General features: G+C 51.2%; 7 protein-coding genes across 7 annotated transcripts; 5 read left to right on the forward strand and 2 right to left on the reverse strand.

The window, feature by feature from the left end:
- Window positions 1–579: 579 nt before the first annotated feature.
- Window positions 580–1,930, forward strand: VTN00DRAFT_920 (uncharacterized protein; the record flags this gene model as incomplete). Its single annotated transcript, XM_069436134.1, has 3 exons — window positions 580–756; window positions 820–1,034; window positions 1,117–1,930. 3 exons carry the CDS (start codon window positions 580–582, stop codon window positions 1,928–1,930), a joined length of 1,206 nt encoding a protein of 401 aa, XP_069291627.1.
- A 1,293-nt stretch (window positions 1,931–3,223) lies between these two features.
- Window positions 3,224–4,593, forward strand: VTN00DRAFT_921 (uncharacterized protein; the record flags this gene model as incomplete). Its single annotated transcript, XM_069436145.1, has 4 exons — window positions 3,224–3,399; window positions 3,471–3,630; window positions 3,687–4,401; window positions 4,481–4,593. 4 exons carry the CDS (start codon window positions 3,224–3,226, stop codon window positions 4,591–4,593), a joined length of 1,164 nt encoding a protein of 387 aa, XP_069291628.1.
- A 2,618-nt stretch (window positions 4,594–7,211) lies between these two features.
- Window positions 7,212–11,474, reverse strand: VTN00DRAFT_922 (uncharacterized protein; the record flags this gene model as incomplete). The annotated part of the gene is made up of 6 exons (XM_069436156.1): window positions 7,212–7,241; window positions 7,299–10,663; window positions 10,722–10,910; window positions 10,980–11,103; window positions 11,191–11,342; window positions 11,462–11,474. The coding sequence occupies 6 exons, from the start codon at window positions 11,472–11,474 to the stop codon at window positions 7,212–7,214; spliced, it is 3,873 nt and encodes a 1,290-aa protein (XP_069291629.1).
- Window positions 11,475–12,449: 975 nt separating this feature from the next.
- On the reverse strand, window positions 12,450–14,141 carry VTN00DRAFT_923 (uncharacterized protein; the record flags this gene model as incomplete). The annotated part of the gene is made up of 6 exons (XM_069436167.1): window positions 12,450–12,675; window positions 12,733–13,687; window positions 13,747–13,822; window positions 13,919–13,945; window positions 14,008–14,048; window positions 14,117–14,141. The coding sequence occupies 6 exons, from the start codon at window positions 14,139–14,141 to the stop codon at window positions 12,450–12,452; spliced, it is 1,350 nt and encodes a 449-aa protein (XP_069291630.1).
- A 161-nt stretch (window positions 14,142–14,302) lies between these two features.
- VTN00DRAFT_924 (uncharacterized protein) lies at window positions 14,303–14,635 on the forward strand (the record flags this gene model as incomplete). Its single annotated transcript, XM_069436178.1, has 1 exon — window positions 14,303–14,635. One exon carries the CDS (start codon window positions 14,303–14,305, stop codon window positions 14,633–14,635), a length of 333 nt encoding a protein of 110 aa, XP_069291631.1.
- Window positions 14,636–15,193: 558 nt separating this feature from the next.
- VTN00DRAFT_925 (uncharacterized protein) lies at window positions 15,194–16,081 on the forward strand (the record flags this gene model as incomplete). The annotated part of the gene is made up of 2 exons (XM_069436189.1): window positions 15,194–15,487; window positions 15,620–16,081. 2 exons carry the CDS (start codon window positions 15,194–15,196, stop codon window positions 16,079–16,081), a joined length of 756 nt encoding a protein of 251 aa, XP_069291632.1.
- A 3,171-nt stretch (window positions 16,082–19,252) lies between these two features.
- Window positions 19,253–19,783, forward strand: VTN00DRAFT_926 (uncharacterized protein; the record flags this gene model as incomplete). The annotated part of the gene is made up of 1 exon (XM_069436200.1): window positions 19,253–19,783. One exon carries the CDS (start codon window positions 19,253–19,255, stop codon window positions 19,781–19,783), a length of 531 nt encoding a protein of 176 aa, XP_069291633.1.
- Between the last annotated feature and the right edge of the window lie 162 nt (window positions 19,784–19,945).

Here is a 19,945-nt window from a genome sequence, read left to right on the forward strand (position 1 = left end):
TTTATTGTCATGACTAGGTTCGGCAACGCAAAGCCCCAGGAGACTTATGCGGCAGGGGTCACACAGATATATCAAATTGGGGGCGCAGCTCAGGACCATTGCAGAGCTTGCACAAACCGCTAACGGGAGGCCTGACGCTGCAGGTAGCAAAGATCATCGGCGAGTTCGGGTGATTATTAGACGTTGCATGGGGCCATCCGGGAAGCCGGCCAATCACGCCCGGCACGACGCCCTCCGGCGCTAAGAAGCATGGACAAGCGTCGGGCCGGGCCTTCAGCTGCCCCGTATCCAGGCTTAGCCTCTGTGCGAACACTCCACGCGGCATGGAGGTGGCGCTTGCGGCTTAAAGTGTCCCTCCATCGCGCCCATGCCCGTCCACCACCATGCTCGTCCTGCTAGGTTAATCTCTACCTAATTTCCGCCTGTTCCCATCTCGAGCGCTCCACGCACGTTGCTTCAAGCAATGTCGCGTCGCTGGTGAACGAGTGATTCCATCAGCTTCGCAGTCTCCAGCGCGCACCTCTCACCCCCTCCACCCCATCCCAGGTCGTTGTGTTCTGCCTCTTAGGTTCATCAACAATGCGGACCATTCCGACTAAAATCCTGGGGCAGTCTGCCATTGTCGGCTGTGTGGTGTTTAGTCTTCTCTACCTGTTTATTCTTCGCCAACCTCCCGGCTCGACACTACTCATATCAAAATCGGAACCGAGGCAGAGTGGCGCGTCTCTGGGGAATATCGAGAACTCGACCTTGGGAGTACGTCGCTCCCATCCACGCGATATTGTCTATGAGCTTAGCTGACCTCTCCGCTTGACGCAGTTTGAGCGGATCTATGTTGTCAACCTACCCTCTCGAACCGACCGCCGGGATGGCCTGGTCCTCATGTCCTCTTTGACCGGTATTAAACTGGACTGGATTAACGGCGTGGATGGTGATGCCGTACCCGATAAAGCACTTCCGCAGCCCGCTTCTCACGAGACAATAAAAAGTGCCAATATTGGCAGCTGGAGAGCTCATCTCAACGCATTGCAAGCGTAAGATTGAAACCTTACTTGCTGTACATTTAATTTCCTGAAACCAGAAGATAGGCGCTGACAACGATTGGTGATGGTTTAGTGTAGTTGAGAACAACTTGGGTTCAGCTCTGATCCTCGAAGACGATGCGGATTGGGATATACGGATCAAAAAGCAGCTACAGGACTTCGCCTTGACGTCCAGAGCTTTGCTTCAACCTCTGTCGTCTACGCCTCATTCTTACGCAGATCCCACATTACGGAACCCACAAATGACCCCTGGCATGCCAGAGGAGATCTCCTTTGACCGCCTCCCGTCGACAGTCTCCCCCACAACCTCCCCTTATGGAGATGACTGGGATGTACTGTGGCTCGGCCATTGTGGAACTGAGTTCCCCAACACAAAGCTCCCGTCAAGGGCTGACCAGTCGAAGCGGCTGCCCCGAGGCCGTGTCGTTCACACCAACGACGAAACAGTACCAGAAAATGACTATCTTCACTATATGTCGGAAGAGGACGACCCTCGCAAGACATACCCTCCACATACGCGAATAACCCATCACGTCATGGGCTCGATTTGCTCTCTTGGATATGCTGTCTCTCAGCGAGGCGCCCGTCGCTTGCTGTACGAATTGGGCGTGAGGAAGTTCGATGGTGCTTTCGATGTCATGCTCCGAGACACATGTGACGGGAACAATGACCGTCCTCGCGGCATATGTCTGACTGTTCAGCCCCAGCTGTTCAACCATCACCGTCCAGCCGGACATGGCAGCTACCACAGTGACATCTCAGAGCATGAGGAAAAGATCTTTGAAAAGCCTGAAACCGAAATGATCCGGTGGAGTACTCGGATGAATCTTCTGAAACTGATCAAGGGGGAGAGCGATTATGACGATCAATGGCCGGATCAAATCTAAAAAGAAAATACTTCAGAATCAGTTGTGCTGGCACTTCATGCTCACATCACCCGCTATCTGGATGGCGTTATTTGTTTGATGGGATAGGGCTAATGTTCAGATTTTAAGTTTACATCTTGGTGGGGCATATAAAATGTAACATTAATTCATAAGATCTTCGGGGTATGAATATAATTTTCTTTTCTGTTCGAGTTATGAGAAACCCTGTCTATTCAACATCAAGTTTTCACTCCTTCAAGTGCGCTACGGCATCTTCATACAAACGAACGATGATCAGAGTGGCCAACTCTACGACGTAAAAAAAAAAAAAAAAAAACAAAGTCTTCTATGAGTCTAGGGAGCTGAAGCGGCCTGGAAAAAAAGAAAAATCTGTATTTATGTGCCCGGTCACTCTGGTTCCAAAAGGCAAATTGAGCGTGTTGCAACAACAGACTTGATAAGAGCAAAGATATTAGACTAACTATCTTCAATGCAATGATCTGCAGCGATAGATAAGATTCTGCTTCAAGACACGTGTGATGGGCCCGGTCCAATTTGAAATCTGCAAGGGGTTTGTTTAGGATATGCATGGGACTACATCTAGCCGTATCTAGTGGACTCCTGCCTGCCACAGGCAACGGAGTCGAGCATCGCTATTTGCCCTCTGGTTGTAGAGTTCACCATAACTCCTGAATTAATTGAGTCAATCGGTGCAGTTAGATGGATAGCTTCTTAAAAGCAGAATTGAAGGAAAAGGAGGGGGGAGGGTGAGGTTATACCTGTCGGTATGAAGACTCGCTGCCTGTTTTGGCAGGAACTTTTCACATCGCTCCTTCCCCTTTTACGTTGCTTCAAATTCTACTTCGATGCCTGCCACTTATAATGATTAAGGTTAGTAGAACTATCGGCTGTTATTTAGAAGAAAATATAGAGAGAGAGAGAGAGAGAGTCAGTGTCTGGAATCTGCCTAGACAGGCCCTCTTCTCAGCGCTTGGACAAAGAGATAGCGGGTGCCTGCCCCGCAAGATCGTCAAGAGGGTTTTCCCGATATACCAGGAAGAATGCGGGGAACGCGAGCTGTAAGATCCAAACGAGTCGCAAGCATCGAATCAAAAATGGGACATGAGGATTTGCTAGGGATTCTAAGAAACGAAGGATCTAGGCACGGGTTCTCTCTCTCCACAACTCATACTACGGTAGGATTGACGATTCCCTCTTCAACGGCTATAAAGATGGCAAGGTTTCCCCGTTCATGTTCTGCTCCGAGGCCCTTTAGACCTGGACAGTCGTTGTCCTCTCTGGAAACTGAGCAGTATGCGGCCCACTCTCGCGTTCATCGCCGCTCTATGGGCGACCACGACTCACGGACACTCCTTCGACCCCAATGGCATCACGTCTGACCAGCGCTTCGACCCCGCGAAGGTGGGCACGGATAAGACGACTAACACAACCTACTCGAATCCGATCATGACTGTCAATGTGGGCGATCCGTGCGGTGTTGTCACTGCGATGAGAAGCTGAGAATGGGTTGATCTGACTAACAATGGATCACGACTTGTAGATTCATGACCAGATATGATGATCGGTATCTCCTCGCGTATACGACGAACGACATTATCACGTTGAAGCGGTCCCATGCGCTTACGGACAATTGGGACTATGCAGAGACGAAAGTCGTTTTCAGCCCGGACCCGGAGAGTGGAGAGCCGTGGGCGACTGATGTGAGTTTATACTTTCCTATCCACTAGGTAGTTTGTATGGCTTACTTTCAACAAAGCTATGGGCACCGGAGATCCATAATATCGCAGGGAAATGGTACATCATGTTCACGGCGACGCCGGACAAGGACGCGCCGCACCCTTTCCAGGACGCCATGTGCCCGTTCTCCTGCCCGGCCATCAACCACCGGATGTTCGTCCTGGAGAGCGACGGCCCAGACCCCTGGACATCGACATACACGATGAAAGGAATGCTAAACACATTCGACCAGTTCGCCATCGACGGGACCTACTTCCAGCACAAGGGTGAGCTCTATCACATCTACAGCTGCTGGGAGCACGCCTACAGCGCCTGGCCGGCCAATCTGTGCATCACACACCTGAGCAGCCCATGGAACGTCACCTCGACATTGTCCGACAGGCGGATGATCTCCGTCCCCAACGAGCCCTGGGAACAGGTGCCCTTTGGCCGGCCGGGCCGGCTGGCGACGAACGAAGGACCGCAGCAGCTCGTCAACAGAAAAACCGGGCAGAACTTCGTAATCTACTCGGCCGCGCGGGTCGATACGCCGTTCTACTGCCTGGGCATGCTGGAGCTGGTTGGAGATGACCCGATGCAGTACCAGAGTTGGCGCAAGCACCGCGATGGCTGCGTCTTCCACCAGAATACCGCGGAGGGCGTGTATGGAACCGGACATGCCAGCTTCACGACCAGCCCTGACGGGACGGAGGACTATATTGTGTATCACGCGCAGACAACTAATGATCCGACTCGTGAGTTTTAAATAATCCCTCTCTTCTCTCCCTTATCGAATAAGGGACTCTCAAAGAGAGATAGCTGATCCTGTCAAAGCGAATCTCTACCGTACTGTGCGCACGCAGAAATTCACCTGGAACGAAGACGGGACGCCGAAGTTCCCAGCAGCTCTGAACGGCCCGTTTCCGGCCCCAAAGGGGCAGCGGTAGGTACTATCTGGAGTGCCCCTTATCACCTTGGGTCGTATTCGGGTATAAATAAGAGTCTCAAAGCACAATACAATACAATTTTCCTTGGATTGGTCATTCCAAGATAAGCAGCAGCCATAAGGGCCTTGAGATAAAATACTTCCTGCTCTTCTACAAACCATCCCATAAACTGAGCGTTCAAATGGTCTTGAAGAAACGCCACTCTGCAGGAAAATGTGAAAAAGCAGAACCTTTTTTTTCCCCTTCCTTGTTAATTTCCCGAAAAGCATTTCTGAGCTAAGTACTTACTTAATCTCCGGTATAGTACTCCGGCCTAAGCCTGCAGCTATAGTATATCCTGACTAGATTCACTCGCCTGTGACTATGACTATTGCCTATCATGTTAGTTAGATAACCAATTTGTTATATTATATTTAGATCCCACCAACACAATCCATTCCTTTTCCAACTGGCAGATTTAAAATGGTAACTTGGGCCAGACTGAGACATCATAGACAGACCGGTCGGTTGATCGGGGAAGGGGACTAGGGAAAAAAAAGAAAATCCAGTTCTACTTCTGCACGCGTGACATGGCAATCAATATCCCTGTTCAATATGTCAGTAATAGCAAATACTATCAGTAACTTACTATAGAACTAGGTTCTAGTCAAGGACAACCTCATAGTATGTACATATCTGTTAAACAGAGTTATAATCAAGCCTTCTCCCACCATAGACTGAAGCTAAGATTTCAGACAGAGGTCCTCCAAGGGGAATTTTCAAGGAGCATATCTATCTATCCTATGTTAATTATATTAGGTACTTACTCATCGGATTCGAGATGCCCCTATTAGAACAGATTCTAAGTTTTCTTTTCTGTTGAGACCTCGCGCCCACGACAAAGCGCTGCGGTAGATTTCAGCTCCACAGAGTATGTACAATGCAAGCCTCCGTTGCATTTTTGCTGCCTACTGGCATTGAAACGACAACTGAGGCTCAAGAGTACGAGGAAGGGGTGGGTGGGGGAGGGTACAGCGTGTGTGTGTGTGAGGCACAGCAGCGGCACAGACGGTTATACGGTACAAGCATCTTAGTTACACAAGCGCAGAATAGAATGGACCTCGTTCAGGTCCAGCAGCTAGCTAGTCCTTTTTTTTTTTTTTTTGTGAGGATAGGATTGAGCGTTTTTCAACAAGGGTTGGCAACCTGTTTTTTTCCTACGCGGTTAAAAGCAGATGTGCTCTGATTGCCCGCTTTTGCACAGTACAGTAGAAACATAAATGAATGGAATTTCTCGTATTAATGGATGCGTCGAGTTCTTCAATGGAGTTTTAAAACCTTCTTCTGCACATTTTCGGGTCTTACATGCAGTTAATGCTGGCGAAGCTCAATAACTATTGGACTCTTCATTCTCGGTTTTACTGGGTGTCGCTTCAGGATAGTCCAAGATGGCATGGCCCATCGGGAGCCGGGATGCATGGAGTACTGTAACGACAATAATGCTCCAGCAGTATAAGGGACTGGCTACTGGCTAGGTTTCTGCATTATCAAGGGATAGATACAGATAGTCTCAGTCTTCATATTCTTTGGTTATCTTTTTGTCTCGTGTGTTTTCTTTGAGATGGAAAGGAAATCTATCTGGTTCTCATCTTTCTGCATGATTCCTCCACCTGGGCGCAATGTACTGTACAATACCGCCGCATCCGCATATATGCCATGAAGGTGAGTGCGCTCTTTTGAATACATGCGTATTCTCCTTTCTTTGGTCTTCTAAGATAGGGGTAAAAAGAGAAATACCTAGAATACTAGTGAAATAAGCAAAGGGATATGTTATCTATCTACCTAGGTACTTAACGCAATAGAAGGGAGGAAACCAATTTGCATCACATGTGAAAAGACAACTACCTATGCATTCAGTCACCAATCTTCTTGATTTCTGTTGGGGTACAGGGTCGGAATCCTGCAAGAGCAACTAGGTAGCGTTGCCTTTTTAGTTCAACGATTTCTGCAAAAATCAATGGGCGAACATGTACGCTTCTCCAAATAACACCACAAGTGACCGTTCACCTGCGGTGGCAGCGGATGAGCCTCCGTCGTCTGCGGGGCCGGCCGCGGCCTGTCACCGACAAAGCGGCAAATTCTACGCTATCTGTCTCCTGTCTCATCGTTTAGAGCACACAGCATGGTCTCCGACGCGAAAACGGGGGACAAGCTAAATCTCCAGCCTACGAGTCGATGGATGACTACCTTGTGCACAAATACTAAAGAAACTGGGCTATTTTGATTCTCATAACCTGCTATACAAAAGCACTATACAGCACGTAAAGTACAGTATTTGTAACTGATTAATTAATTAAGGAAAATGAGTTAAAAGAACAGACTGGCTGGGCGCCTGATACCAGAGGTAGAAAAGCAGGTACTCCTCGACTGGATTTTCGCTGCACTCTTCCGCCTCCCTTTTCCCTGCCTCCCTTGTGATTATTTGTTGTACAGTACAGTTAGAAATCCGGGACGTCAGTCCTAGGTCATTGCCATCGATATGAAAGATATGGCTACGATAGGCACACAAACGAAAAAGGAAATGAATATATGAAGAAAGAGCGATTTGGAAAGCGAGTGGAAATATATGCAAATATAAATCAAGACTTCGAAGTCAAATAGTCAGCCGCCTAAAGAGTCGGACACATTAGCTGACTCTCCTTGACCAACGGAACAGGGAAACTCACCTTGTCAATGTTATAGTCAAATTTTTCCAACGCCGCTAGCGACTCGTCACGGGGATACCCCATGCCCGTCAACCGCTGCAATATCAAATCATCCTCACCCGAGTCAGCTGAAAGCGCCCACCCTGGTTGACGATTCTGAGGGGCCGTGGACTCCGGTGATTGGGCTGGCTTGGAGTCTCCGCTACTTCCGCTCTCAGGTGCTTTGGAGTCTAGAGGAGCAAAAAGAGCGTCCCAGTCATGCATCTTCGCGTTTCCCTGGGAGGACTGTGGCGGCGACTTCTGTGAGAACGCATCAGCAGATGAGGCGTTGACGTTGTTGTCGAAGCTGAAGAAGTCTGAAGACGCTACATTGCCAGCAACAGTGTTCGCAGCGGAGGCGGCCACCTTTGATTGTGATTGGGATGGAGAGTCAAATGACAAGTCAAACTCGGTTGCATTCTTGTTGAACTGCGAGTCGAATTCATCGTCGTCGTCATCATCCGTCTCTTTGGCAGGGGTCAGATCAAATCCGGCGAAAGTTGCCTCGAAGTCCGGAGCACCAGCCTTCTTCTCACCGGCCGCTGCTGCGCCGTTCTTGGTGGCATCCCGCTGCGGCTCTCCGCTGACGATAGGGGCACCGGTCGACGACTCCACAGAGTTAGGAGCATCTGGCGGTGCCGTAGGGTCCGCACGGCTCGGCAGAAGGCCGTTAAATTCACGGGAGAAGTCGGCAGGTTCCTGCTTCGAAGCACTCTGACCATAGCTTGTAGGGGGATTCTGAGCCTCTGGCGCAGGAGGCTGTGTTGGCGAAGTACCCGTTCCCGGGGCGGGGAAGGCCTGCAGTTGTGATGCATCGATTGACTCTGATTTGGACGACTCCTGATTCCGCGGTGGGGAGGCAGGCGTGAAGTTGTCTTCAAAACCCATAGGGGCCTCGCTGTCGCTACTGTCATCATCATTATCGAATTCCCTGATCGGCGGAAACTCGCTCTCAGCAGCTCCATTTGCCTTGTTCTGCCCCGTAGCCTGAGGCTTCATGGCAGCGAACGCCTCATCAAAATCATACGCTTTTTGAGACTGAGATCGTTCACGTGCCGGGCCGCCAAATAGTTCATCGAAGCTTAGATCCCTAGCCTCTCCCTGCTTCGTATCACCTCCCTTGGGGCTAGCCGGCATATCAGGGAACGGGGTCGTTTTAGAGTCCTCCTTTTGCAGAGTTGCAGGGGTCTCCAGCGGCTCCTCAAAAGGGGACTGTGCTGTGGACTTCTCCCTCTCCGTTGACGCGGATGAAATCCGGCCAAGTTCGCTGGGCACCGAAGCGGTATTGCCAGTTTCTGAAGCGTCAGAAGGTCCAAAGCGGCTGGCAGGAGGTGAAACCTTGGTTGAAGATGTCGCAGAAGCGGCATTGTGGAGTTCGTCACCAAGCGGGAGGAAGCTTGACGTGATCTGTCTGGATTGAGGCGGTGGTGGTGGGAGCTCGGACGTAGATGGGGGAGGAGAGACAGAAGGAGTTGGGACTCCGGACGTGTCTGGGGACTTGGAAACGTCTCTTGCCTGCTGAACAGCAGGAGACTCGGCTCGGAAAGACGTTGGAGGCGGAGGAGTAGAAGTCGATGAGGAAGTGAAGGATGGCCCAAAGAGGTTGTCAAACGCACTTTGCTGGTCGCTTGCGGCAGCGGCAGAAGGCGACAAGGTATTCTCCGATGAGCCAGTGGTAGTCCGCCTAAAGAAGGGGTTTGTCTTCTGGCTCGCCGTCGATGCAGCCGGGCTTGTAACCGCCGGGGTACTGGCCACCGTGGGAGGCGCAGGGCTCTCCTCCTGCTCCTGGTTCTCCTTCGTGAGCGTATCAATCTCGCTCTGAATCTTGTCCCGTTCACCCTCCACGGTGGCCAGCTGTTTCTTGTTGATGGCAACGAGACCTTTCTGCTGACGGGCTTCAGAACGTGCCTTCTCCAGTATTGGCTTGAGCTGGCTGACTTCAGCGTTCGCCTGACGGATCTTCTCCTTCAGGCTTGCGTTTTCACTCTGATCAGCGGCCAATGCAGCTGAGACTTGGTTGTATTGGTTCTGTAGATCCTGCCGACTTCCTTCAACCAGCGCGTACTCCTGCTGAAGCTTTTTCGTCTCCGCCTTGGAGGCATTGAGTCGCTCCTCGAGGGCTTTGAAATCCTTGACCTCCTGTTCATACATCTTCCTAGCCTGCGCAAGTCGCGCCTCGAAATCACGCTTCTGCTGCGAGGACTGCGCAAATTCCTGTTCCGCAGAAGACCGTTTTGCTTGAACGTTCTGCATCTCTTTTGACAGTGAGCCAATCTGGTTAGACAGATTGCCAAGTTCAGTGGTCTCCTGTGTAAGCTTCTTGCTTTCTTCGGGATCGTTGTCACCCAGTAAATCATCGGAGGGCGGCGCTGGTGAACTAGCTGGTGGAGATGTAGGCTGGAAGCCGGTCAATTGTGGATTCAGGCTTTGACCGAAAGCTGAGGAGGGTACAAATGGCTTGAATGTCGTAGAAGAACCTTGAGCAGATACCCTTGAAGATGGCGATCCAGGGGACTGGAACGGCGCATTCGAGCCGCCGGTCGACTGAGGTACTTGAGCAGGCGCAGCAGGCGCCGGTGCGCTTAAGGAGTCCAGACCAAACAGGTCTTCCGCCGCCGACCGCGGAACAGGCGCCGGAGCTGGAGCTGGAGCTGGGGATTGTGCAGGCTTTACAGGAGCCTGACGACGCATGCTCGGGGGAACCAGACTCGGAGGAAGCGTCTGTGGAAGAGGCTCTTTCCTACCGCGCTGCTGCCGGACCAGATACATGGCGACAGCGAACTCATCCCTTGTCAATTGTCCATCAGCATCAATATCCGCAAGGTCCCAGATCTGCGCCAGGATTTCCTCTGGAAGTTGCGCATTGCTGAAGAACGCAACAGCCTGATCGCCACTGATCACTCCTGCCTTGGCCGTGTCCACAGTCGCGAAGATGTTATCAAAATGAGCCTTCTCCTGGGGAGTGATCAACCAGTCTCCACCCGTAGATTGTGCAGAGAGAGGAGATGCATAATGCTGTCTGTTAATAGGGCTCTGTGTCCGCTGCGGACCGGTGAACTGCTTCGGGATGGCTGGAACAGGTGGTATATCGGAGCCTGGCCGTGGTCCTGCGCTGGTAGACGGGCGGCCACCGCCCCTTCGAGCAGCCGCCTCGTACAAGCCCGGAGGTAACGCTTGAGGAATGCCTCTCATAGCACCTGTCTTGTAGGAAGTCAAAAGGTGCATGGCGATAACAAACTCTGTCGCATCCAGAGCTCCTCTTTGCTTGGTGTCCGCTAGGTTCCATATCCGGCCCAGGACCTCGTTTGGTAATCTTGCGCGTTCGAATATCTGCTTCGCAGTCTCACCTGTAGAGTTTCCTAGGTCAGTATTTCGCGATATAAACACATTGCTCATCTCTGGTACCTGAAATGACCCCATTCTGAACATCCGACTTTTCAAACAGGGAATTAAACTTATTGACATCTTCGGGATTCAACGGAGGAATCCTGACCGGTCCACCAGCACTCGGGGGAGGGCTTGTCGCGCCTGCACTAGCAGCGCGTGGGTTTGGAGGAGCATCTGTTAAGCCTTCGAATCTGGGCAAAGGACCAGCTGGATAGGAAGTGATCTCATTAGCCTATTGCTTGTTCCTCCTTTAATAACTGTTTCCGTAACACTTACGCTGTAGTGCCAGTTCCTCCGTCGGCGTGCGACCAGCCTGTGCATGCCCAATCAACCTGAGCACAATACTGAACCCGGACGGCGTCAGGAGTCCTCTATTCTGCGTGTCCGCAATCTGCCATATCTGTTGTCGCAAACCCAAGCCTCAATCAGCTTCTCATTCTGAATGGTTCCTTGACATTCTTCTGCCCAATATCAAAGCTCAACATACCAGACCAAGGGTATCTGGGGGCAGTTTCGTCTTCTCGAAGAATGGAACAGCAACCTCGCCGGTGACGACACCGAGGTTAGTGGTGTCGGCGGCTTGGAAGAGCTGGTAGAAGAGGCGTTTCTCCTCAGACGTGAGATTGAGGTTCTGGTGGCCTGTTATTGCGCAAATCGAACAATCCGTTAGCTCCGCCGTCGAAGACATAGTAGTAGAGGCACCCGATGTGACAACCCCCCTTTGCCTGTTTCTATAGGGGCTATTGATGGATACTTACTGCTCTCTGGCATGATTTCTGCCGGGACCAGGTGGTCTCCTCTCCTTCTAAGCAATTCCCAGGTCACTTAGGTATGTAGCAAGTCGACGAAGGGAGTTCAAGTCGGGTCAGCTAAAGGAGGCCACGGGCATTGACGGCCCAAGCGCCAGTTGAGGGGGGAGGTAAGGCAAAACAAGCAAGCACGAAAGCAATGCCAGGAGATGTAGCGACAATAAAAGGAACCCGAAGGCAAAGATTGGGAGGTAGCGAGAATAAGAATCGCAGCCCGTTGTCGGGTGCTCTGGAAGAGACACGCAATCGGCTTGATGATAGACGGGAACTTCTACTGGAGTTGGAGGTCGAATCTCCTGGGCTGGGGAGAGCTTGCTTACGTTACGGAACGGACCCTCTCGCCATGTCATGTAACGTATCAGTCTGGACTGCGGTTAGAGCTCGTACCACAACTATACCTCACTTTTCAATGTCTCTTCCAATATTACTTCTAAAATATGGTGTTGCTGATCTTGTCAATTTTGTTATTTCTATTTTTAATTTATGCCGTCCATCACCTGAATGCCCGTTCTCCGCAGGAGCAGAGCGCAGGCCGCTCAAGCCGGCACTGATGACATAGCGTCATACCTAGGTATCTTGACCACACTTGTACTTCAGGTCACAGGAGCAGGCTTTCCATATTGATGACTGATAATTACATTACTTGTCTTAAGAGATATTAAAATTGTACGTCTCTCCTATGAAACAAGAAATTATAATCTGTCCTCAAATGGTCAATCTAGTCTTTCTTTCTCTCGGGCCCGAACCAAGACAGATTGCAAGCGGGGCCTCTGGAAGACTTTCCAATGCGCCAAAAAGAAAGGGAAGCAAGAAGCAAGATAATGCGATGGGTATATTACGGAGCCCGGTGCACGTAGTCTCGAGAGAACATTTCACCAGACCATCTCAAGGTCTAGCTCCCTGTTCTCCTCGAGGTCTGCAAAGACGAGGCCTCCATCTAGTACTCGCCCTCGGCCTCCTCTTCCTCCAGCGAGTCGCTGGCAACCTCCTCGTAGTCACGCTCCAGAGCAGCCAGGTCCTCACGGGCCTCGGAGAACTCACCCTCCTCCATACCCTCACCAACGTACCAGTGGACGAAAGCACGCTTGGAGTACATGAGATCGAACTTGTGGTCGAGAGCGGACCACGCCTCAGAGATAGCGGTGGTGTTGGACAGCATGCAGCTGGAAATTGATCAGCAAAAACGATCAGAAAGCGAACAGAAGAAAAATGGTACTTACACAGCGCGGTTGACCTTGGCGAGGTCGCCGTTGGGCACCATCTGCGGTGGCTGGTAGCAGATACCGATCTTGAAACCGGTAGGACACCAGTCGACGAACTGGATGGTGCGCTTGGTCTTGAGCGTGGCAACTGCGGCGTGCGTCTCCTTGGGGACGACGTCTCCGCGGTACAGCAGGCAGGTAGCCATGTACTTGCCGTTGCGGGGGTCGCACCTGACCATTTGGTTGTTGGGCTCGAAGCAAGACATGGTGATCTCGTTGACGGAGTTGGATTCGTGCGAGGCCTTGGCGGCAGAGACAACCGGCGCGAACGCGACCAGCGGGAAGTGGATACGGGGGTACGGTACCAGGTTGGTCTGGAACTCGTTCAGGTCGACGTTCAGCGAGCCATCAAAGCGGAGAGACGCGGTGATCGAAGAGACGACCTGGGCGATCAGACGGTTGAGGTTGTCGTAACCAGGACGCTCAATGCCGAGGTTGCGACGGCAGATGTCATAGATGGCCTCATTGTCGACCATGAAGCTGCAGTCAGAGTGCTCCAGGGTGGTGTGGGTGGTCAGAATGGAGTTGTAGGGCTCGACAACGGAGGTGGCATTCTGAGGAGCTGGGTAGACACAGAACTCCAGCTTGGACTTCTTGCCGTAGTCGACAGACAGACGCTCCATAAGGAGAGCACCGAAACCAGAGCCGGTACCACCACCGAAAGAGTGGAATACCAGGAAACCTTGGAGACCGGCACAGTTGTCGGCGACGCGGCGGACCTTGTCCAGGACCTGGTCGATCATCTCCTTGCCAACGGTGTAGTGGCCACGGGCGTAGTTGTTCGACGCATCCTCCTTGCCGGTGATCATCTGCTCAGGGTGGAAAAGGCTACGGTAGGTACCAGTACGGACCTCATCGACCACATTGGGCTCGAGATCACAGTAGATGGTACGAGGAACATACTTGCCCTGGCCTGCAGTGATGAAAACGTGTCAGGGAGACAGGAAACCGGATGGGAAGATTGATACATACCGGTCTCGGAGAAGAAGGTGCTGAATCCCTGGTCGGGGTCGGCGGCTTTGCGTTCTTCAGTCAGGTACCCGTCGGGCTATGGCCAAGATTTGTCAGTAACGGCTGCTTGTCAAGAAAAGGGGCATCGCTACGCTGCAGGCCGAAGTGACACAAAGAGAGGGTTTCCGCATACCTGGATGCCGTGCTCAAGGCAGTAGAGCTAGACAATGACATTGTAAGTCGAGATATCTCTTTCTGGGTTCGGATGATAGTCTCTCATACCTCCCAGCAGGAGTTGGCGATCTGGCAACCAGCCTGGCCGACTATCCACACAACAAATGTCAGAACACCATCTTCCGCAGTCTGAAGGTCTGGATGAAGGGGAACGAACCGTTCAAGCTGATGACTTCTCTCATCTTGTCGTGTCGAATGGACGGGTGGATATTTCAAAAAGATAAGCAGCGAGGGTCACGAGGATCCCGGGGGTACGGTCTCGACCGTTCTTCCTGGGAAATCAAAGATAGGGAAAAGGGTGAGAATAAGGCTTCAGGGACGGAGACCCTGGGTGCAGAGGGAGATGGGAGATGATGGAAAAGCAGAGGTTCTACGAGGCGACGAGGAGAGCAGGACTCGGAGAGGCTCTGCAGAACCGGCCAAGACGTTTTTGTTGTGGAAGCGACAGCGAACAACCACGCAGGAGCCACACCTGCGCTGGCAGCGGCGGCGAGTTCTCTGTATCCGCCTAGTTGGTTCGCGTCGTGCTGTTTACCTGTCCGTCTTGGGAAATCCCGCGGGGCCGCTAGAACACCCGGCACCCATCATTGGCTGGACCCCTCCCCGTGACCGCCCCGAGCTGCCCCCCTCGAGCGGCCGGCCAGCGGTCTGTCTGCCGTTCAGGGGCATCACCTGATCTGGACCGCTGATTAAGCACCGCGGATGACGGAATATGGCTCTCGGGAGATTTACTCCGTCCAGGACATGGTGATCTGTCCATTGCCCTGTTCCTCTAAAAGGTACGTCTGCCATATCTATTTTTGCCTGTCTGATGCTCTCCGTACAATTGTAGATGTACATGCTCTTTGAGCTTTTCCCCGTCGAGACTTGTTGCCCATGTAAACACGAGACACTATGTTGGATCTCGAACACAAGCAACAAGAGCTGTCAAACACCCAAGTAACGCAGATAGACATGATACCGTTACAGTTGTGATTGCCCAGAACCCTCCACCGTTGCAAATATTGAAATTTCTTGTTGTTCGAGCAGAAATTTGCTGCCAATTCTCGACCCATTCTTTCGCACCTGTTCTTCGAGGACTGCAGGGCCGTCCGCTCCTGTCATTCAATTACACTAACAGCACCCTGCAGGACATGATATATAATCCGTTCCAGGACTCAACGGATAGAATGCCACCAGCTATCGGCTGCTGCTGATAAGACCCCACTCAATTCCATTCCATCAGCCAACCAAAATGCACTTCCTAACTCCTCTTTTCCTGTTTTTACCCCTTCTCTCCCGACTGTGTCAAGCCAACGTCGAGAAGACCATCTTCCTCGCACCAGCCCCAATTCCCATCCCATCCCAGAATCCGGCCCCCGATGAGCTCGGGCTGGAGAGGTTGTCACCACAGATCAGCGTGCTGCGGACGTATCTGAATGCTTCATTCCCGACGGAGGAGTCGCCCCTAGGGACGGAGTCATGGTTTTTCCTGGAAGACCTGAACCCGGGACAGCGGTATGAGGTGAGGGTCTGTTGGTCAGCAACGGTAGGGCATCTATCCCTTTTCCTAGCTTGATGTCTTGCTTTCACCTTTCTTAACGAAGGCATTAAAGGCCTTGCTGTATATGAAATGCTTTAAATACATGATATAAAGATATCGAGCCTGACAAGATGGCAGCAACCAACAGCCTTTACCCTCACGACACATACCCTCCCCAGCACCCTCGAAGGTGCGTCTCTGATGTCATCTATCACTACCTTCTCTTCCGCTCGCCTCGCCTCTCTCCAAATGGCCAAGCTGAAGAGGAATGCCGGGAAAGTAGGCACCGATGCACGTGAGCCCCCTTCTTCATCATCGCTATCCCCCTCGGACTCAGTCCTCTTCCTCCGGATCCACGCTGCAGCAGACTACTTCACCCTCAATACGTCACTGATGGAGAATGTCCCGCCTGTGTTGGTGGATGTGATCTTGGATCCGTACCTGCTGAACGTATTCCCGCGTTCCCTGGTTCCAACAGCTGGATGGATAGTTGTTGTGGCGGGTTTCGCGTGGATGGTAGCGAGGGAGCTGGTCGGTGCGTTCAGTGGTATAGCGGAGGAAGCTGAAGTTGCTGATGGGGAGGGGAAGAAGAAGAGATGAACTTCCACGGAGCTAAGCACATAGCCGATGGTCAGTCACAGAATCTCGGTGTGGACCCGGTCCTAGACCTATGACCGGGCCGGGAATGGATTTTCCATGCGTGCCATCTGCTTGTACAGTCGTAATGATACCTTTTTGTGAGTAACCTGATCATTTAAATAGATGTAATAATTATTACAGGATTACGTGTCATTCTTAGAATCCGAGTGGCACCTAATGCGCTGATTAGGCAGTCACCTCAGAGGTGCACCTTATCTCCTAACGATACCCCTTTGTTGGTAGACAAGTCACCGTGTTGAGCAGGTAATCAAATGAAGATGGTTTCATGGACCTAAGACACAAGTACGGCTAGGTACCTCATTATTTCTAAATAGGGAAAACGAACAGCCTTTCGAAGGTTATTTAGGAAAATGTGTTCAAGGTGTACATATTTTATCTCTACATTTCAGAACCTCTGACTGAGGAAAATGCGGAAAGTAAGACCTCATTCTGGATATGATAATAACCCACAATGAAATATATTTCACACTGCTAAGTTATACTATGAGCTGTTCTGGATCCCCTGACAAAGGATAACAATATTTGCGCTTGCGCAGATACACCGTATTATGGTCCTAACAGTTCGCAGTGAACCCCAGCCTTTCTGGCGGTTTACCGCATACGAGGTCGCTTTACTTCCTACAATCTACAATCCCTCCCCAGCTCCTTGACCTTGAGCAGATATCATTAACACATATATATATTAGTGGCAGGCTAGAAAAACAGTTAATAACCCGATAACCCGCAGTCCTTAGTTCTACACATCTAGCATGGTAGATAGTTGGTTGAGACATCATGTTCGAGAACGTGCCTACAGTGTAAGAGTAAATATACACTACTATATCATATCCTTTGTCACCAATCCCTGCTCTCTATTGGCTTAGCAAATTGCCATCCTAAAACCATGTGATTTTGAAGCTATTGGAGGGTACCCAGGCACTATGATAGGTCACAGACCCCAGACAAGGCTAGCCCAGATCGCAATATAGCAAAAGCAGAGAGGTAGGTGGCTTGGACAGGGAGGAGGGGGTGCCAAAAGATATAATTCAGTACCTAAGTGTATATGAAGGACCACTACTTTAGGGACCTTTGGGGAGTCTCATGAGGTTTAAAAACAACTACTTCTCAATGACGTGCTGTCTTTCTGAGCCAACGGACAAGGATCATGATTGCTTCGACTAAACTAGGCATTCCTGTTGTGCACCTTGTAGATATGTACTGTACTACTTACTAGTAGTACTTTTGAGAACCTTGCGGCATGTATAAACCCGACGGGTTGTCTTCCAAGGGCAAAGACAACTCCCCGAACTCTCTTCTCCCTACAAGTGGAGAATTGATGGATGCGAGTCGGAAGAATAGATACCGGATAGACGCCTGAGCCCAACTAGCTGTGTAAAGCTAGTAGATAGCCTTAAGACTATCCTATCATGCATAATCCAGGATGTGAAACATCCACCTGGGAAGGAACCTCCTAACCTAACCCATCTATCACATTCCACGCAGAAAACCAACGGTCCAAGCCAAGAAACTAATCCCTCCCCCTCTCCTTTCCATTCTTTTTTCCCTTTGCCATTCCATCAGACGTGGTCATCAGTGCATTGTGTACTCCGCACTTATAGCTCCTGGAAGTGGTATATCCCAGATCCCTGTCTAATTAGGTACTTACCTATCTACCCAGGTGGTATGTGCTCCGTAGTTACATGCGGAGTAACTCCGTCCTCGACTTGCACAAGTAGATACAGTGCTACATGGAACTTAGCGGAGTACTATTATTGTGTAACAAGACGCAGGTCTTGGCCCCCACGGCGCGGAGTTGCGGTTCCATCGATCCAGGTGTTGTCAGATTTGGCAGTTCGGATAGGCCCGATGGGGTGATCGGGAAAGGGGAGGGGCGGCTTCATCAAAGTTTCTAATTCAGATCGTTTCACCTTTCATTCTTGTTTTCGTCGTGTCACACGCACCAGAGACGGGATGATCTGATGTGTTCCGCGGGGCCTGTATGGAATACCAGTAATTTGCATCATAATAACCGCTACCCTGGGTAGACCGTTGAAGTGAGAGCTGGACAACTTCCGGAAAATATAAGCGTTGGGCGCCTGCTGCGCTCGGGACGAAGCACGACGGGCTCGAAGCTGCAACCTGGGAAAGGTTGGGACAGGGGTTCAACTGAAAGTCCGTTTACCGATTTCGTACTTAGTAGTATGCAGCATGCGCAGCTAGAAAGTGCTAAGCCCTGCTGAAATGCTGCTCCGCAACCCTGTCTGGACGCCCTTGGAAGACAATGGTCCATGCGGACGTCCAGGATCTACAGAGTGGTACGTCTGCGCGGCAGTGCATGCAGTCGTAGGGCCACATTAGGTACATAACACAGTGCCCGTGGACCCTACAATTGTACTTTTCATTTGTGATGTACTGTAGTACTCCGTACGCCCAGGGATAGGCATGTTCGGCATGAAGCAGAGACTCGAGACCTCTTCTACGCAGTTTCTCCCTTCCCCCTCCTTCCTGGGCTCCCCGCCGGGACAGTTTTCCTAGGATGGAATACGCACGAAGACAGGCATCCTCTCAGACAGAGATACTTGGAAAGCTGCAGCGCGCCTGACATTAGTTAGGCAACCTTCTTTTTCCGCTGTGGCAACTATTTCTGGAAGTATGTGGCCAGAAATTCAATCATTCGTTGGGAGTGAACAGTTGAACTGATAATGGCCAAACAGCCAATCAATACCCCGGAGCCCCTATTATCATCAATCTTTGTTGTCCTTCTAGGAGTGGGGCGGAGGATTCTGTTGCAGTAGCGTTTCATTCGAGTGTTCAGCTGTCGCATTATCATCCATGGACCCAACTCCAAGCAGCGTTAGCACACATTCCTGTCAAACCAGTACATAAGTGCTTCGAATTGCACAGGAAAGCAAACTGCGTACGTTTATATACCTGATTTGGTAAATGGTGAGAACACGGTGTATAAAACACTGTGTGTGTGCCAAAACCCCTACAGTACTTATATTTACTTATACTAGTCTTGAATTAAAACTTTCCCCCCGCCCCCCCAACTTTCTCCTTTGGATCAAAAGAAAATAAAGGGAGAAGAATATACTGCAGACGAGGAGCGCACAAAGCATGCAGTCCACCACGATGCAAATAGCTACTAGTAAGGGTAGCAGTACTGAGACTACTACTCCTGCTCCTCCATCGCCAACTGAATCCACCAAACCCATCCCCTTCCTCTACCGCCTCTACTTCCTCTACCTCGAACCCCTCTTCGCCATCAACGGCGTCCGTCTCGCCGCCTTCCAGGGCAGTTACTACCTCCGCATCATCTCGCCGCCCAACTACCCTCACCCTGCCACCGGTCCGACGCCCGATGAGACGGCCCTCCTCATCCAGATCGCCTCCCTGTACCTCCTCTTCGCCTTCAACGAGGGCATCATCCTGCGCCACGTCGGGCAGGAGAGGCAGGATATCTGGAGGCTGATCACCATCGGATGCATGCTCTCGGATGTAGGGCATCTGTGGGCGCTCTGGAAGCTGGCGGTCAGCGTGAAAGCGACGGATATCTTCTTGGACCCGAGACTCTGGTCCCGGTGGGAGGAGTGGGGGAATCTGGGAGTGACGTGGTTTGGGCTGATCCTCAGATCGGCGTTCATGCTTAGGGTCGGATTATGAGAGGTGAGAAGAGAGAGAGAGAGGTGAGAAGAGAGAGAGAGAGGTGAGAAGAGAGAGAGAGAGGAGAGAGAGAGAGAGAGAGAGAGAGAGAGAGAGAGAGAGAGAGAGAGAGAGAGAGAGAGAGAGAGAGAGAGAGAGAGAGAGAGAGAGAGAGAGAGAGAG

The sequence above is a fragment of the Thermoascus crustaceus genome (assembly GCF_041956765.1).
Source record: "Thermoascus crustaceus strain CBS 181.67 unplaced genomic scaffold VTN00scaffold_1, whole genome shotgun sequence".
Classification (NCBI taxonomy): domain Eukaryota; kingdom Fungi; phylum Ascomycota; class Eurotiomycetes; order Eurotiales; family Thermoascaceae; genus Thermoascus; species Thermoascus crustaceus.